The sequence below is a fragment of the Rhineura floridana genome, chromosome 2 (assembly GCF_030035675.1).
Source record: "Rhineura floridana isolate rRhiFlo1 chromosome 2, rRhiFlo1.hap2, whole genome shotgun sequence".
Classification (NCBI taxonomy): domain Eukaryota; kingdom Metazoa; phylum Chordata; class Lepidosauria; order Squamata; family Rhineuridae; genus Rhineura; species Rhineura floridana.
The window spans coordinates 53677002-53694914 of NC_084481.1; the positions used below are offsets into that span (position 1 = coordinate 53677002).

The following is a 17913-nucleotide window of genomic DNA, read 5'->3' on the forward strand; positions in this document are numbered from 1 at the left end:
ATTCATAGGGTTGCCATAAGTTGTAATCAACTTGAAGGCACATAACAACAATGGTATAGTTATAGATTTTTGGAGAAACTTCAAGTAAGCAAGCAGAGAAATAAAAGGTGCCAATTTACATCTAGACTGCTCAACAATGCTTCTAGGTAATATCAAGTATCTGCTGAAAGGGTAATAGCAAAACTGTGCAAAACAGACATGTTACAAACAGACCTCTGGAAGAGGAAGATTTAGGAAATAATGTTTATGAATAAATTAAAAACAAATAAGCAGTTATGGGAGGGTGGGATTCATTCAGTGGAATTTAACAAAAAAATGATTACTTTTTTGCTGCACTGGACAAATGAGGCAATAAATATGGAGGCAGTAAATAGATTAAAATGGTTGTTTATATTCTAGAGTATGTAAAGCATGACAATAGGCCATCCACATATATAGACATAGCTTTTTTCTAGTGGGTACTTCAACTGCAGCAGTAATACTTTTCAACCCTGTAGGAATAAAGTCTGGGTAGTTGCTACTGTGTCCATGAAAGTTTTAGGTCGTGCACACGTTCTTCCTACAAATGCATCCCTGGAGACAGACAGTGCACATTGTGGAAGCCACATGTTTAGTACTGTTCAGTAAAGCTATTTTATTAGGGAAAACTAGTTATAGGACTAGGGCAGGACAAACATAATAAATAATACGAGTGGATATTAAAAAAGCAACTGGCCCAATACATTAAGCCAGTAATAATGTCTTACATTAAACTCTTACAAGGAGAAACCATGGAGGACTGCTGCTTTTAAAGGGGGGGATTCTTTAACTAAAATTTTGCCATGATGACTTATTTTATTTACTTATATCCCATCTTTCACCCAAGGAGCTCAAGGTGGCCTACATGTTTCTCCCCCTTTCCACGTTGTCCTCACAACAACCCCTGTGAGGTAAGTTAGGTGGAGATGCAGTGACTGGTCCAAGGTCACCCACTGAGCTTCATGGCTGAGCAGAGATTTGAACCCTACTCTTCCAGGTTATAATCCAAAACTCTAACCACCATACAGGCTCTCGAGTCCTGACAATTAGTGACTTTATAACCCACCATACTAGTTAATTCATTTTATTAAATTTCTGTCCTGCCCTTCTTCACAAAGGAACCCAATTAGCTCTGCACCAAGAACAGTGACTTCATCAAAGCAAAACAGGTAACAGACTGTAAACATTATAAATGGAATCAAACATAACGTGCCTGAAAATTGTTTTGTTTCCAATACATACATGATGAAGATGAGAAATCTCCATTTCTGCGACTACAGTCCACAAGACTACTAACAGATGGGTCTGTTCTTTCCAGTTCTCTCCTCTCTCTTACAAGTTCAGTTCCTAATGATCCAAGTACCATAGATGAAGATCTGGGCACATCACCGTATCTCCATGGGGAATCTAAAATATAAAAGTTAAAACTGATATATTCCTGCTTCCTTGCTAAATATTTTAAAACACTCAACATTTACTGCCATGATCTTAGGCCTGTTTGGAAGACACTTCTCTCTTCTGAACATTATGTGCAACAATATTGTTATGTCTATGTGCTGTCAGGGGAGCATCTGAGAAGGGCTTGAGCCAGAAACTGTATTCTGATCTCATTGAGCACAGAGATGAGGAGGCAAGGGGAGAGAAGTATTATCCAAACAATTTCTAAGTTGGAAATGAACAGTTTTCCATAAGGTAACCAAAATTTGATTGTGTTTATCTCAGAAAATGGTAAGTCATCCACAGTCTGCCCACCATATTTAAAAGTTTGGGATGTACTAATTTTCTAGTACAGTTTTATAAGATATATTACTTCACGGTCAGTAAAAACCACTCTATACAAGAAACTCTGACCTTGGAATAAAAGATTATATACTTCATTGCCCCAAAGTAGCCATTTTAGGGACTATTTTATATATAATAGTATCTAATACCTTATGCATCTGATAAAACAGACAAAGCTAGCTTCAGTCTATAACAAAAATACACATCATTTTATACATTTTACCACATCACTTACCTGAAATTGTGTTTAAACCATTACTTCTCACACCAGAGGTAGCTGTATAAGAAAGTTTAGGTCTCTTAGAATCAGTATCCTGTTGCTGGTTATGCATTCTTGAAGAATATGGTCCCTGAGTTCTTTCAGATTCGCCAAACCACGAAGATGGAAGATGTGAAGATGAAGATGTAGACTACAAACAATGTTTTAAAAAGTTAATCTTTCTGCAAAATATTAAGCTTTATAAAAATAAGCTAGCAGAAGATTAAATAAAAAACAGAGTGAAAATGCTTGGGTTATATAGTGAAATGGGCTTATATGAAAGAGTTTGAAAAAGGCTTATCCTTACTTATTTAACCATATCTTTAATAATTTATTGGCAATCTTCCCCCCCCCCGTTTTAAGATATACACAACCTCTTTAACACCACCGAGAATTCAAGTAGATTTTTTTTCCTCCAATTGTTATGAACCTATCACATTGTGATCATTTTCAGATATGGGAGCATATGTGTGTGCATGAGCAGCCGCCTGAGCACAGTATAACACTGACTCATATAACAAACATACTTTTTCATAAAAGCACCAAATGTACATTATAATTTCTGTTACAGTATTTTCAGAAGACCCTGAAGGCCTTTTCTTTTTCAATTACATGATTAATAATCACATGACGGGGACAGCAGGCCCGCCCCAATCCATATACACTGAAGGACACATATATAGAGCAGAGCCTGTTCCAATGCATACCCATATTGCATGGACTGCTGGGGTCAGGGACAAGTCAGGGGACACAGTGGGTGAGGGTGAATGGGTAGCATCTCCATCCAGTAAGCGTATTAAGCTTCATCTTGTTTACCATCACCCAGCTTTGTTCCTCCTTACTGTTTTCTGTCTTGAAAATAGAAATGCTGAAGTATAAGCCTCTATTTTTTATATACTGTTGAGGCAACTGTGAGGACTTATAAATATTACTGAGAAATAGAAACATATACATAATCATTGCCAACTGCAAGCTTCACCACAAGTTGAAGAATCAGACCAGCCTTCCCCAACCTGGTGCCCTCCAAATGTTTCTGGGCTATAACTCTCATCATCCCTGACCACTGTCCAGAACAGTGGGAAACTGGTTCCGGCCAGAGGGCCAGAACCAGAAGTGATCAATCCTCCAGATATCACTTTGTCCGATGGGCAAGGCCACCCACCTGTCAATGAGATGATTTCATATGACATCAGGTGATTGAAAGTTGAAGCAATGGCTGCAAAGGAAGAATTGGGGCACATTCTTCTTTTGCGATCAGCGTTTGACATAGGGGCCTTTTTCTGTCACTATGCAGGACAAAGAAAGAGGCAGTAAAGTGCTGAATTCTTGAGTTCTCCTGTGCCTGGCATCAGGCATAGGAAAGGTGGGTATGGTTCATCCAAAACAGTCTGCCAGGCCAACTTCCAAGGCCTGATGGGCCTAATTAGAGGTTAGAGGTTCCCCACAATGGTCCATCTGGAGGGCACTAGGCTGTGGAAGAATGATCTAGACTGAAGAGTTTCTCAAAAAGTGTGGCTACAGAACCCATTTTTCACAAAAAATATGGCTACACTTTTGGCTAAAGAACTTCACTGACCTATCCCGTGGATTCATGTGCCTGCTTTCCTACTTCTATCTATTGCCAATCAATGTGTCATGTTTTAGTCCTTCTCTAGTCCACTATTTTATAATTTACACAGGAAGATCTCATCTAGTGTGGGTGAAATAACATTTTATCAGAATTGAATTTTAACGTCTTCCAAATTAAAAGGACTCAAGAACATTAGATATGACTTAAAACATAGTTTTACCAACTCACAGTGAACTTCCACAATTATGTACTTTTCAACTTGTTCATTAATGACCTAGAATTAGGAGTGAGCAGTGAAGTGGCCAAGTTTGCTGACGACACTAAATTGTTCAGGGTTGTTAAAACAAAAAGGGATTGCGAAGAGCTCCAAAAAGACCTCTCCAAACTGAGTGAATGGGCGGAAAAATGGCAAATGCAATTCAATATAAACAAGTGTAAAATTATGCATATTGGAGCAAAAAATCTTCATTTCACATATACGCTCATGGGGTCTGAACTGGCGGTGACCAACCAGGAGAGAGACCTCGGGGTTGTAGTGGACAGCACGATGAAAATGTCGACCCAGTGTGCGGCAGCTGTGAAAAAGGCAAATTCCATGCTAGCGATAATTAGGAAAGGTATTGAAAATAAAACAGCCGATATCATAATGCCGTTGTATAAATCTATGGTGCGGCCGCATTTGGAATACTGTGTACAGTTCTGGTCGCCTCATCTCAAAAAGGATATTATAGAGTTGGAAAAGGTTCAGAAGAGGGCAACCAGAATGATCAAGGGGATGGAGCGACTCCCTTACGAGGAAAGGTTGCAGCATTTGGGGCTTTTTAGTTTAAAGAAAAGACGGGTCAGAGGAGACATGATAGAAGTGTATAAAATTATGCATGGCATTGAGAAAGTGGATAGAGAAAAGTTCTTCTCCCTCTCTCATAATACTAGAACTCGTGGACATTCAAAGAAGCTGAATGTTGGAAGATTCAGGACAGACAAAAGAAAGTACTTCTTTACTCAGCGCATAGTTAAACTATGGAATTTGCTCCCACAAGATGCAGTAATGGCCACCAGCTTGGACGGCTTTAAAAGAAGATTAGACAAATTCATGGAGGACAGGGCTATCAATGGCTACTAGCCATGATGGCTGTGCTCTGCCACCCTAGTCAGAGGCAGCATGCTTCTGAAAACCAGTTGCCGGAAGCCTCAGGAGGGGAGAGTGTTCTTGCACTCGGGTCCTGCTTGCGGGCTTCCCCCAGGCACCTGGTTGGCCACTGTGAGAACAGCAGGCTCTTCTTATGTTCTTATGTTTCTGATAAAGTTGTGGAAGCATGTGTTGTACTCTTATTTTGCAGCTTTCTCTGCCACCTTTCAAAATATATTTTTCCCTCAAGGCAGTGTACAATCAGCATACAAGATATCAATAATATAATTAAAAGAACAGAATAAAAACAGCAGAATAAAACATTTTACACCAGCAATCCTAGCACACTCTAAAGACAGTTGAACACACGTAGTAATAATTTAAAGTTTACCTACACTTTTTGACTAAAAGCAGATTGAAATAAATATTTATGACCCACCTAGTAAGCAAGCTGGGAGGGGGTACTTCTCAGGGGAGAGAGTTCCACAAATACAATGCCACCCCAAGAATGCCTTCTTTCTCATGCCTGCCAATCTAACTGCTCCTTCAGGCGAGCGCATGAACAGGTCCTCTGTACTCAACCTTACGCATCACAGCATGCTCAAATAGGTACAGGAAAAATATTGCAGGATAACAATAGTTACATAAAAACTAACAAAACTTATGGGAAAAGACGGTGAAACAGAGTTGTAGAAAACCCAAAGCGGCGAAGCATGAATACTCATAGATGTTTGAATTTTTCTAATGCAAATCCTAGGCATCTCAAATTCCTAAGATTAAGCTACATTTCTGCAATTGCACTGTAGCTTAATACAAGCCTAAATAACTGATATAAGCTTACATGTCTCTTTGAAACTTATTTATGATAAGTCAGTCTGGGTAGCTACCTCGAAAACATTATCTTTAGGAGATGAGTTAACAGCTCTTACCAGTCTGTTTCTGCTTCCCAAAAATCTTCCAGACCATGGGCGATCAAGTGTTCCTGAGTAGTGAGTTGGAGACGAAGCTGGAAGCTTCCATGGGCTTTCATATGCTTCTCTTTCTCCAATTGCCCAGTCTCTACTGGAACTATGTAAGCGGCCGGATTCCTACAAAGTAATATAGTTATCTTCTGAAGCTTCTGTTCAAGCCATCAAGCCAAGGTCCTTCTATGGCTATCACCTTCTACAGTTTCAACATATAAAAGCTACGTTTGTGCCCAGAGTATTACATTTTGAATAATGTGAAATAACTTCTGTACTATGGGGGTCGGGGATGGGGGAATTACTTTTCTAGGTTTACCATAGATCATAACTAAATATGAGGGACCCAGTAGGATTTGGGCCACAATCCAATCTTAATAAATGATGCAATCAATTGTCGCAGCCAGGCACCGGTTCAGCATATTGACAGCCTCACCTGAAGAAGATGAAAAGGAGAAATAGAGCTGCGTGTCATCAGCATACTGATGGCAACGCACTCCAAAGCTCTGGATGACCGCACCCAATGGTTTTATGTAGATGTTGAACAGCATGGGGGACAGAACTGACCCCTGCGGAACCCCATACTGGAGAGTCCAGGGTGCCGAGCAATGTTCCCCAAGCACCACCTTCTGGAGGCAACCTGCCAAGTAGGAGAAGAACCACCGCAATGCAGTACCTCCCACTCCCAACTCAGCCAGTCTCCCCAGGAGGATACCATGGCAGATGGTATCGAAAGCCGCTGAGTGATCAAAGAGAATCAACAGAGTCACACTCCCCCTGTCTCTCTCCCGACAAAGGTCATCATACAGGGAGACCAAGGCTGTTTCTGTGCCAAAACCAGGCCTGAAACTCGACTGAAATTTTGACAGATATTGTGAGGAACACTTATATAAAGCTTGGGCTCTGCCAATAGCGCTGGCTGCCTGTGTACTTCCAGACCAAATGCAAACTCCTGCTTTTGACCTGAGAGTCTGGGGCCAATATGAGAGGCTGCCTCTTCCTATACAAGTCCATATGCCAGTTGAAACTGAGGGCTTGTTCTGTCTGCCTGGTGCCAGATTAGCACAGCTATCTAGGAATAAAGATTGTCTCTGTAGCTTTGAAACACTTTGCCCACTGCAGTGAGGAAGTTATATTCTTTGCCTACCTCTGCAAGGACTGCATAAGTTTTCTTTTTTGACTCATATTTGGCTGATTTCTCTGATGATTTGTATGATTTTTAAATTTATATTTTTACTTTATATAAGCTGATTGAAGCACTTTGGAGAAGTGCATTTAAATGTTTTAAGGAAGTTATATTTTGAGCTCAAAGACAACATTACTAGGAGCCTATGTTTACTCAAAATAAAATCCCAATGAATTCAGTAAGGTTTATTTTCCAACTAAAATGTACACAGGATGGCAGCACAAGTAATTACATCTCCTAGTTACAAGAAACATTACCAACTCCTTGCTTTGTAAGTAAGTCTTAACAGAGAAATGTTAAAGCTAAAAATAGGTACAAGAAGCATTTCTATTTTCAGAGGATTATTTCTGCAAAATTTTCAAAAAAGCTAGCTAAAACACAGCACCTAACACCTATCCATAAACAATTGCCTGAGACCTCTTCAGCTGAAAGCAAACCATTTTCTAGAGCAATGTTTTTTCTAAGCAGCTATACTGCACTATGTAGTTTTCACAAAACCTACCTTAAGAAGTTTACACCTGGAAATTCAACAGCCATATTGAATACAGAAAATAAAGGAAAGTTAAAGAAAATTTCCAAGACCATATAAATATTCTGAATATGAACATTAGGTTGGCAATTAAATATTTTAAGATAATGTCCACAGGATATCTTTTTTCAGCAGTACAGTAATGTTCACCTCATTATGAAGATAGGGAAACAAGCCAGCTGGTATTGGCAAGTACCAAGCACACACCACATCTGCCTTGTAGTAATAACACATCAAGCAGGTGGGGAAGGAAAAGAAGGGGCATAAAGAAGGGTTATGTGTTGAACTTGGGAAGAGGTAGTGGTAGAATTATCTCCATGAATTCTGAGATGCATTGTACCTCTTCATGGGGTCGCTCAACGGACTACCCAGTGCCAACATCAGGACAGAATGCAAGGATGGTGCTGCAACCATATTTAAAAACAGCACTATATTTTTCTTAAGAGTAAATAGCACTCATCACCAGTATGGGAGAAAGAAAAGGGACATCATTATGGGAGGAAATTTGTCTACTACATAGCACAGGTTACACCAGGTTTGAGGTGGGGGGGACGTTTTGCCACTGCCCCCAACACCCTGAAGGATAATAGTCCAATCTACCCTACCCCATATTCATTCACCAAGAACAAGAGGCAATACCTAATTGCAGAGTCTCATCCTGGGAGGGAGGAGATGCACAGTCTGCACGCTTACCAGAGTTAACACTTGATAAAAAGAGAGCTTATTACTATACAGTAGCAAGTAAAAAGTAAAACGTAGTACCCTTTATGTGTTTACATTTTTTTCTTTAGAAAATACACTGCAGTCATACTACACAAGAAAGCTGGATTGATTTAACTGAATACATTGTTTTATAGAAGGAGTGCAGGATTTGTGCTTGTTTGTTTTTCATAAGACTATAAGTTGAGAACTCTGGTGTGACAAACAAACTTAAAAGTTGTCACTTAGTACCAAAATAGATTCCAGCTTTTATTCCCTTGAAATATTTGTATTCAACACTTATAATCAGAGTCTACTTTTTGTAGGCCTAATAGCAATGATCTTTTCTCATTTGCACTGCATATCACTCAAGGAGCTTTGTCCAAATCAAAAGTATTGTACATTTGGTAGTTGTACTGTCAGTAAAAAGTTTACTGAAATTACTTCTGTTTCAATACTGCCAACATTTTAATATATAAAAGTTCCCATTATAAAAAACTAGTACATATTCTCTTTAAATATTATAGCTTTTGAACAGCATGAAGAGATCCGTCTCATTCACACAGTGCAAATGACAAAAGATCTGGCATAAAAACCCCTATCAAGGCTTCAGAAGGGTGTTTGGAAATCTTATTATGATCACATCTTACCATGTTATAGATTAGTTGTAGTTCTCGATGCTAGTGAGCTCTATCTTTTTCATGTAAATAAATCCACTCATTTATTTCAGAGCATAAGCTCAGCAGCTGAAGATGAATGGAGCACATACTACCATCACATTCAATTTACCTGGCATCCAGGTTCTAATCTCAGTGAAGATTCTCTTGTAAGATATGAGTCAGTTAAACTGGTTCCTCCATTTCCAGCTCCTGTTCCAGCGCTTCGAGAACTGGATGGCTGAGTAGATACCCTCCGTGGAATTATTGACGGCTTTGATTCCATTTTCTATACACTATGAAACAAATATTCAGGTTTCCAATTAGATAATGGAGTGTACTCTTTCACAAAACAAGATCACATGAGATAGTATATAGGCCTCAGAAACATGAAAATAAACTGCAGCCTCTTAATTATTTGATTGTTTTTTTAAAAAAAGAATATGTATATTGCCTTCTTATAGTTGTTACACAGCAACACAAACAAAAAAGGATGACAGTGCTATAACATTTGCTGGCAGTATTTGAAGAGGCACTGCAGTTCAACACAAGTAGCACAGAGTTTGAGGGCTTTAATAGGGAGAAGCACAATACCTCAAATTGTACAAATGACAACAGCTGTTTCCATTTTAGTCAAGTAGGCTCCAGCTTACCACACAATTTTACCTATTGATCATAAAAATAATGAGCACACATTTGTGATGACATCACTCCTAAAACTGTAGTAACCAGTATGTTCCTTGACAAGCTTGACAAGCCATAGCTAAAAACTACAAGTGAGCACTTGCCAGAAGTAAACCTCAAAAAGTTGATGGGCATGGTATCATTGGCCCAAGACATTTTTGTAATATGTGGCACACAAAAGTAGTAAAGCCATAACTGTTGAGGTATCACAATAAAGTTGCAGGAAGGGAAGGTCACTACGAAGAATGTTACCTTTTGGTAAAGTTATTAAAATTATTATCCTGGCTATTTAGCAAGTCCAGGCTACAACATTAAAACACTTCCTATTTTCAAATTCAGAAGAAATTACATAGAATTTGTACACTGTTTTAAACTCTGCTTAAAGTTCCAAGATAGAGTTCATGAAACTTTAGTAATAAGTCTCTCAAAAGCTGTTTATGAGATGTCACCATGAAAGTAAATAACCTGTCAGTAAACAAAGCCTGCAGCCTATTAGAAATCTAGGATACTTCATAATAAAACAAGAAAAAACTAACACAGAGAGCTGTCTCAGCACTTAGTTAACTCACAAATGTGCAGACAAGTTCATCTGGCTTGTGAGAACTATTTATTCTGTTAACTGTAGGCGAGTTAGAAAAATCACAAATCATTGCTGTACATACAAAGAACTTGCTGGCTGGTATTACACATGCCTAGTCTCTTGCTTAATCTGGTTCCACAACCACTACATATGCAATGTCAGTGTACCAGCATTTGTACACACACATAAGGCAACCAGAGAATGCATAATCCTGCATAAGTAAATTCTCCTTGCTCATTCAGCATATTTACATCAAGCAACAGCAATCACAAACATAGCAATGATCTGCCTAAGTTCCCTTTCATATTTTTAAGACATTTCCTTCTCCCTTCCTTCCTGTTACCCTTCCCTTTAACTTCTGAGAAGATGCAACTGATGATGTGTGTGCGCGCACGTGCACACCCCACAATGTAACACAAGTTTAATCAAGCAGGCTCTTCTGGTTGGAACGCATTCAGTTGTGTTTAACCAGTTCCTTCCTTTTTCTGGCCTCAGTACCTTCCTCATTCTTACTTTTTGATTACATTAAGAATCAACATGTAGATAACCTTCCACTATAAAGGTTAAGGCATAATGTACACATTTGTCTGAGGTAATGAAGTCTCATGTTTTCAAACACAAGAAAGTTTTGTCAAACACTCAAGCCAGGGCAAAAATAATATATAGTCATCGTTAATAGAAACTGAGTAACTGGAACAGGTACTCCATTCTTATATCACCCCAGAACTGCTTCTTTGAACCATGAAAGATAACGGCCCGACCAGGCTAGATGGGGAATAGCAGAAATTCAAACAAAAAATGAAAAGGGTAAGGGAGGGAGTTGTGAAAGATGCAGAAAGATGCAGTGTGTTCAAAGTTGGAGTTCATTCCATACATTTACAAAGTTTTTCTGCATACTGTGTCTTGCAAGGAATGTTCTTTTCTCTTAAGTTTGCTTCTGCAAGGACTACTTTTTAAACATTTTTCCTCTGCTACCTTGAACTGTGATACTATTTCAGTGCTGCCATATCTTTGGAAACTTTGCTGTTCTTGACTCGTATCCTGCCAATGATATCCCATACACTACAGCTGAACGTCAAGACGAAAGTAATGACAACGGAAGATTTATGTAACTTTACAGTTGACAATGAGGACACTGAACTTGTCAAGGATTATCAATACCTTGGCACAGTCATTAACCAAAATGGAGACAACAGTCAAGAAATCAGAAGAAGGCTAGGACTGGGGAGGGCCGCTATGAGAGAACTAGAAAAGGTCCTCAAATGCAAACATGTATCACTGAACACCAAAGTCAGGATCATTCAGATCATGGTATTCCCGATTTCTATGTATGGATGTGAAAGTTGGACAGTGAAAAAAGCAGATAAGAGAAAAATCAACTCATTTGAAATGTGGTGTTGAAGGAGAGCTTTGCGCATACCATGGACTGCAAAAGACCAATAATTGGGTGTTAGAACAAATTAAACCAGAACTGTCACTAGAAGCTAAAATGATGAAACTGAGATTATCCTACTTTGGACACATCAGGAGAAGACATGATTCACTAGAAAAGACAATAATGCTGGGAAAAACAGAAGGGAGTAGAAAAAGAGGAAGGCCAAACAAGAGATGGATTGATTCCATAAAGGAAGCCACAGACCTGAACTTCTGAACAAGTTCTGAACAGGGTGGTTCATGACAGATGCTCTTGGAGGTCACTGACTGATAGGGTCACCGTAAGTCATAATTCACTTGAAGGCACATAACAACAACAACAACAACACAGAACTGCGGCTCAGTTCAAGAATACTTAGAATAACATCTACCCATTTCAAAAAGGCTAATAGCAGAGTAGTTTTGGGTCTGAATTACTTTCCCACATTTATGAGCAGAGCATCCTACGGAGGGGGAGGATCCTTGGCAGAGGAACCACTCCTTCCCATTGGTTCCAATGGGAGAGAGAATAACTATAGATGCTCTAGGGTTGTTGTCGCTTTCTCCCAGTTCTAGAGGACAGAAGATTTGGATCCAATGGATCCAAAGTCTCTCCCGATCTATCCCTGGAATGACCTCTTTTTCTCTAACTGCCCACAGAGCACCACCGGCAGGGCAGTCACATTAATGAAGTTTTCCTCAAGCAGTCAAGAGAGGACCTCTGTAGCTGGTCCTTTGTGAAGTTTGTCCAGCTGTTATTAGAAGTCATCTAAGCAGCCCTCATTCCCAATATCAATCTCCAAAAGATGCTACTGTTTATTTTTCTCCCTTGTTAAGTCCATCTGTTTATTTCTATCCCTGCTTCCTCTTTATCCCATTATCTATCACTCACCTTATCCCTTGACTAACGTTTTCTTCTGAACTTTTGATGAGAGGCTTTGAAAAAGCACATAGAAGAACAAGCCTTGCTGAAGCAGAGCCAGCATGGCTTCTGCAAGAGAAAGTCCTGTCTCAGTAACCTATTAGAATTCTTTGAGAGTGTCAACAAGCATATAGATAGAGGTGATCCAGTGGACAGTGTACTTGGACTTTCAAAAAGCTTTTGACAAGGTACCTCACCAAAGACTTCTGAGGAAACTTAGCAGTCATGGAATAAGAGGAGAGGTCCTCTTGTGGATAAGGAATTGGTTAAGAAGCAGAAAGCAGAGAGTAGGAATAAACGGACAGTTCTCCCAATGGAGGGCTGTAGAAAGTGGAGTCCCTCAAGGATCGGTATTGGGACCTGTACTTTTCAACTTGTTCATTAATGATCTAGAATTAGGAGTGAGCAGTGAAGTGGCCAAGTTTGCTGACGATACTAAATTGTTCAGGGTTGTTAATTGTTCAGGGTTGTCATCTCAAAAAGGGTATTATAGAGTTGGAAAAGGTTCAGAAAAGGGCAACCAGAATGATCAAGGGGATGGAGCGACTCCCTTATGAGGAAAGGTTGCAGCATTTGGGGCTTTTTAGTTTAGAGAAAAGGCGGGTCAAAGGAGACATGATAGAAGTGTATAAAATTATGCATGGCATTGAGAAAGTGGATAGAGAAAAGTTCTTCTCCCTCTCTCATAATACTAGAACTCGTGGACATTCAAAGAAGCTGAATGTTGGAAGATTCAGGACAGACAAAAGAAAGTACTTCTTTACTCAGCGCATAGTTAAACTATGGAATTTGCTCCCACAAGATGCAGTAATGGCCACCAGCTTGGACGGCTTTAAAAGAAGATTAGACAAATTCATGGAGGACAGGGCTATCAATGGCAACTAGCCGTGATGGCTGTGCTCTGCACCCTAGTCAGAGGCAGTATGTTTCTGAAAACCATTTGCCAGAAGCCTCAGGAGGGGAGAGTGTTCTTGCACTCAGGTCCTGCTTGCGGGCTTCCCCCAGGCACCTGGTCGGCCCCTGTGAGAACAGGATGCTGGACTAGATGGGCCACTGGCCTGATCCAGCAGGCTCTTCTTATGTTCTTATGTTCTTATTTGATAAGAGTTCAAATCTACCAGATTACCTCATTTTCATGTTTGCCTGACTTAAGTACAGATACTTTGAAAATGTGATCCAAAACACTTCAAGTAACATCTTATTTGTGAATAACCACATAGGAAAGCCTTTTGTATAATGCCTCAGCCTAAAACCAGGTTTTAACAGAGTAGTAATCTCAATAGAGGAGTATACAATGCTGAAAATGTTACAAGTTGTTTATCACTTTTCTTTTTTCCGTATTCAAGAACTAATTAGAGATACTTTCACATAATGGTCTGTTTGAAATTCTTAGGAGAAAATTGGAGTTCTGCAATGCAATATACAGTAAAAAAAAGGAATTACCAAATGTCAGCTTAAAATTACCCTTGCTGACAGTGGAGGCTTATCTACACATTGCAGTGGAAGTCTAAACCAAGGGGTCCTGGCAGTCTATTATCACAAAGTAAATGTTTGTCAAAATCCAATTCAACATTAACAGATCACACAATGAGATAATGGAGATGAGACTGAGGTGCTGTTGCTCCATTTCCAAACAGCTGTGAACCAGTAGACCCAGATACCAAAGGAGACATTATATCAGCAGATTTGTATCAGATTTGGGTTGCTGCTAAATTCAAATGGTAAGGGGAGGTGTATCTGAAGTACAGTATGGGCAGGTGGGAGGACCTGAATATCCACCCACCCTCCTAACTGCTTTACACCACTATTTTATTTTCAGTGGTGTCCAAAACATAACCCCAGCTAGGATAAAAATAGCTAGGGAGAAGCAGTTCGAAGGGAAGAGATTTGTGCTTCTCTTCTTCCCATCCACTACCCTGCCCCCAGTCATATAAATACAACCCACACTGGGTCATATTGCTATAATGTTTAGCTTGGCCCTAGCCAAGTAAAAAAACAGAGAGAGAAAAAACAAGGCTATATACCCAGCTAAAGAAGCCAACCTCCTTTCCTGCTGACAATGGCAGGAAAAGGATATGGCAAGCAGATTCAGAGTTGGCACAGTGATGCTACAACAAAGAGAGACTAAGGGTGGAGCTTACTTACAAGGAGGCTCTGCTATTGGTACACGCTAAAAAAAAACTTTCCCAACTTCCTCCCTTGCATCATTGTTAGCAAAAAAGCTATTGCAACACTGAACAACAGTGAGGATTTAGAACTAATTGAAACACACACTGTCCCATACAGAAGACCCCAAATTAAGCAATGTTTCTCCTAAGGGACAAATGTATGTATCTGCCTTCTTCCTACAAATATATTTTTGCAATTATCCCATCCTGAGACTAAGAGGGCAGTCTTGGGAAGATCATGACAGAGTGACTGAAAATTATCACCTCATGAGTAAGTAGTCATGAATCCACCCATCATGTTCAAAGGACAGCAACTCCAAACTTTTGCACTAATTCAGGATTGGGCACAGGAGACACAAGTTGCTGCACTCCCAGGGCTACTTCTACACTGCAAGTTAGATATCCTAAACAGGGAAATGAAGACTATCAGTGCTGCATAGCATAACAGCACTAAACATCGGGAAAATTTACATATTCATCACTGCAACATTAAGATTTGCATATGTTAACAGCCATTTCTGAGTTAAGACCACAGCCAAAGGTTTATCAGCTCATGCCACCTTAAACACAATACTTTTAAATGGAGGCAAGTCACATATTCAGCTGTGAGCAACCAGACATCAAATCATGTTGATGCATACAAGAATTGCAGTCCAGCTAAGTTGTTGAAGGTTTTTGCCAATCATCTCTCTCAGGGTGTGGGAGCAAAATGCCAATCTGACTGACAATGGGTCAAGCAGAAAGGAAAAACTGGAACAAGGAGCTTTCCATTCACTTATGATAAAATCAGAGTAGACCCAGAATGTATGTCAAGCTGTCCCTCAGCATAGTTGAAGAGAAGGTAATACCATAAATAATGGGTCAGTCAAAGCCTGTTCCAGAGCATTTATTTGACAAAAATAATCTACAGTAAGCAAACTCTCTTGAGAGCCAGTGGGATGCACTAGATACAGCATTGGAAATGGACTAGGGAGACCTGGGCCGCAATTCCAAATCAGCAATGAAGCCTACAGGTTAGGCCAATGGCTCTCAGCCTGACCTAACTCACAGGGTTGACACGTGGATAAAATGGGGAACACCTACACACCTAGGAGAGAGGGCAAGATATAAATCTGATAAAGGCAACTGGAACAAAACAAACGAACTGTGTCACAAGAACAGGAGGTGGGGGAGTTAGAAGAGACTGCTTTCTCTATCCTCCACCCTTTTCTGGGCACGCTTATGGGTGAAAGCAACTGAGGATTTCGAGTTCATCTCCTCGATTACATGTTCGACAGCATAAAGAGATACGTGTCACTGGCTGAGAAAGAGATCCTTTACATACGTAAGCGTCGGACTGCTGGATAGCAGGATGCTTGTAGAGTCATGCCAGTCCCTCAGAGCCTTACAAGGGAAAAGAAAGGGGAATGAAAATTGGATCAAGGGCTTCAGCCGACGCGCACACACACAAGATGGAGACTCCAGCTTTAAAACTGTGAACGCTTGCCTTCAGCACACCAACACCCACCCCCAGATCAGGGTCACTCCCCCCCCCTACTTGCTACCTTTTCCCCACCCCAAGGTGGCACACGAGACACAACCTGCTTGCCACTTGGCCGCCACTACGGCTCTTCGCTTCTGCTTCCTCCTCCAGCTACTCGTTGAGTTGACAATGGCGGCCGCTCAAGGCTGAAACGAGGGAGCCACCCAGCGCGGCCTGCCAATCACCGCTGAGCCAACGGCCCCGGCCGGCCGCGAGTTTCTCCCCCCCCAAAAAAAAACTCCTCTCGCGAGAGTAGGGACCACCCCAGTCGAACCTTACCTTATGACTATCCGATTTGGTCGAAGAGAGCCAAAACGGGACCGAGAGGGTGCCGGGAAAGCGGAAGAGCAAATGCTGCTGTCCCCACTTTCGCCCTGGCTGCTTCTGACGCGTGGCACACGTCACTTGCTAGCATTACGTAGTGTAACTCGGGGTGTAATATGTGCGCACGCAGTCTGTGCATGTTGCCGTGGAAGTATATGCCCCATTGAGTTAAATGGTGCAGGATCCATACGATGGCCTTGGCTTCAGAATAGCAGCCTGAATTCTCCAACACCAGCAACTTAATCCGGGAAATTCAACAAATAAATAAATAAAAACTGTTGCCAACATCTCGTGTCCGATATCTCAATGGCCCGTTTGCAAATTTAAATCCTCATGTGGAAGCACCCTGGGATTATTCTCAAGTGGATGAGCATGTAGGATTGTAGCCTTACAGTATTATACAGCCACAAGAGTTGCTGTATACTATAGCCAGCACGGATTTTTCGCATTCCGCAATGTAAAATTGGAAATACCCCCATGCCATTCTGATGCTTCCCATAAGCTCATTTCAAAATAAAACCTTACAAAACTTACAGTCCTGAACTCAGAAATGCTTGCTTAACAACCCTCCAAACTTTCATGGCGATACACAAAACAGAGAGAATTGAGAGTTCAACCTCTAAAAGGAGGGGGGGAGGAACCAGGCCCTTTGTTGGATTTTTTTTCTGCCAGAGTTCTCATAATTTTTGAAATTCATTAAAAATCAGCCGTGTTCACAGAGTACCTGTAATCCTATTACTGACCTTGCCCCATACTTCGACCTTCATTTTCTGCAGTTTAAAAAATGTCTAGCTAATTTTAATTAATTTAAGAAACTTTACATTGAACTCAATGATAATGTCGGGCATGCTCAGTAAGAACCAACTGTCTGTGTTCTAAAAGCCAGACTCACAGCTGCTTGGCTTGCCTAATCAGGGGGCCACACCCACACCAGAATTTGATTTCACCTGAGACAGTCATGGCTTTCCCAAAGAATCCTGGGAAGTGTAGTTTGTGAAGGGTGCTGAGAGATGACTCCTATTCTCCTGACAGAGGTCCAGTGGCCAGACTCGTTTAACAGTCAGCTGCTCTGTTTGAAGCTTTGTGAGGGGAACAGGGCGTCTCCTAGCAACTCTCAGCACCCTTCACTAACTACACTTTCCAGGATTCTTTGAGAGAACCCATGATTGTCTAAAGTGAAATAATGGCCTGGTGTGGATGTGCCCAGGGACAGCTTTGGTTTAAATTTAGGAGGGAGGCTACGTGTGCCTGCTGTAGAATAAAAAGGTGGGGGAAAGGCTGAAAAAGAATGATACTGTTCACAATGTTTTCCTTTTGGAACGGAAATTGGCTTCCCTTCTGCCCAGTGCCCACCCACCCAATCTCCTCCCCTGCCCCTCCTCCTCCTCCCCTCCATGCCCCTCCTCCTCCCCATGGTCAGTTTTACCTATATTAAGCACCATTGTATGGGAGTAAATACCATTGAACTGAATAATCATGCAAATGATGAAACCTTCCCTGCCCTCCCCCT

At 40.8% G+C, this 17913-nt stretch overlaps 1 protein-coding gene across 12 annotated transcripts in view; it reads right to left on the reverse strand.

Annotated features, from left to right (window-relative positions):
• Positions 1-16478, reverse strand: part of MARCHF7 (membrane associated ring-CH-type finger 7) — a 45548-nt gene extending 29070 nt beyond the window's left edge. For 5 of the 12 annotated variants that reach the window (XM_061608673.1, XM_061608674.1, XM_061608675.1 and 2 more), the window contains exons 1-5: positions 16138-16329; positions 8924-9086; positions 5688-5846; positions 2036-2210; positions 1261-1425 (exon numbers count right to left, since the gene is read on the reverse strand). In XM_061608673.1, coding sequence (XP_061464657.1) covers positions 1261-1425; positions 2036-2210; positions 5688-5846; positions 8924-9076 — 652 coding nt within the window. In that variant the 5' untranslated portion in view covers positions 9077-9086; positions 16138-16329. Of the gene's footprint in view, positions 1-1260; positions 1426-2035; positions 2211-5687; positions 5847-8923; positions 9087-15881; positions 15941-16101; positions 16331-16358 lie in introns of those variants that run through there. The other 7 variants (XM_061608676.1, XM_061608668.1, XM_061608670.1 and 4 more) reach the window with 6 other exon arrangements.
• Positions 16479-17913: the final 1435 nt, after the last annotated feature.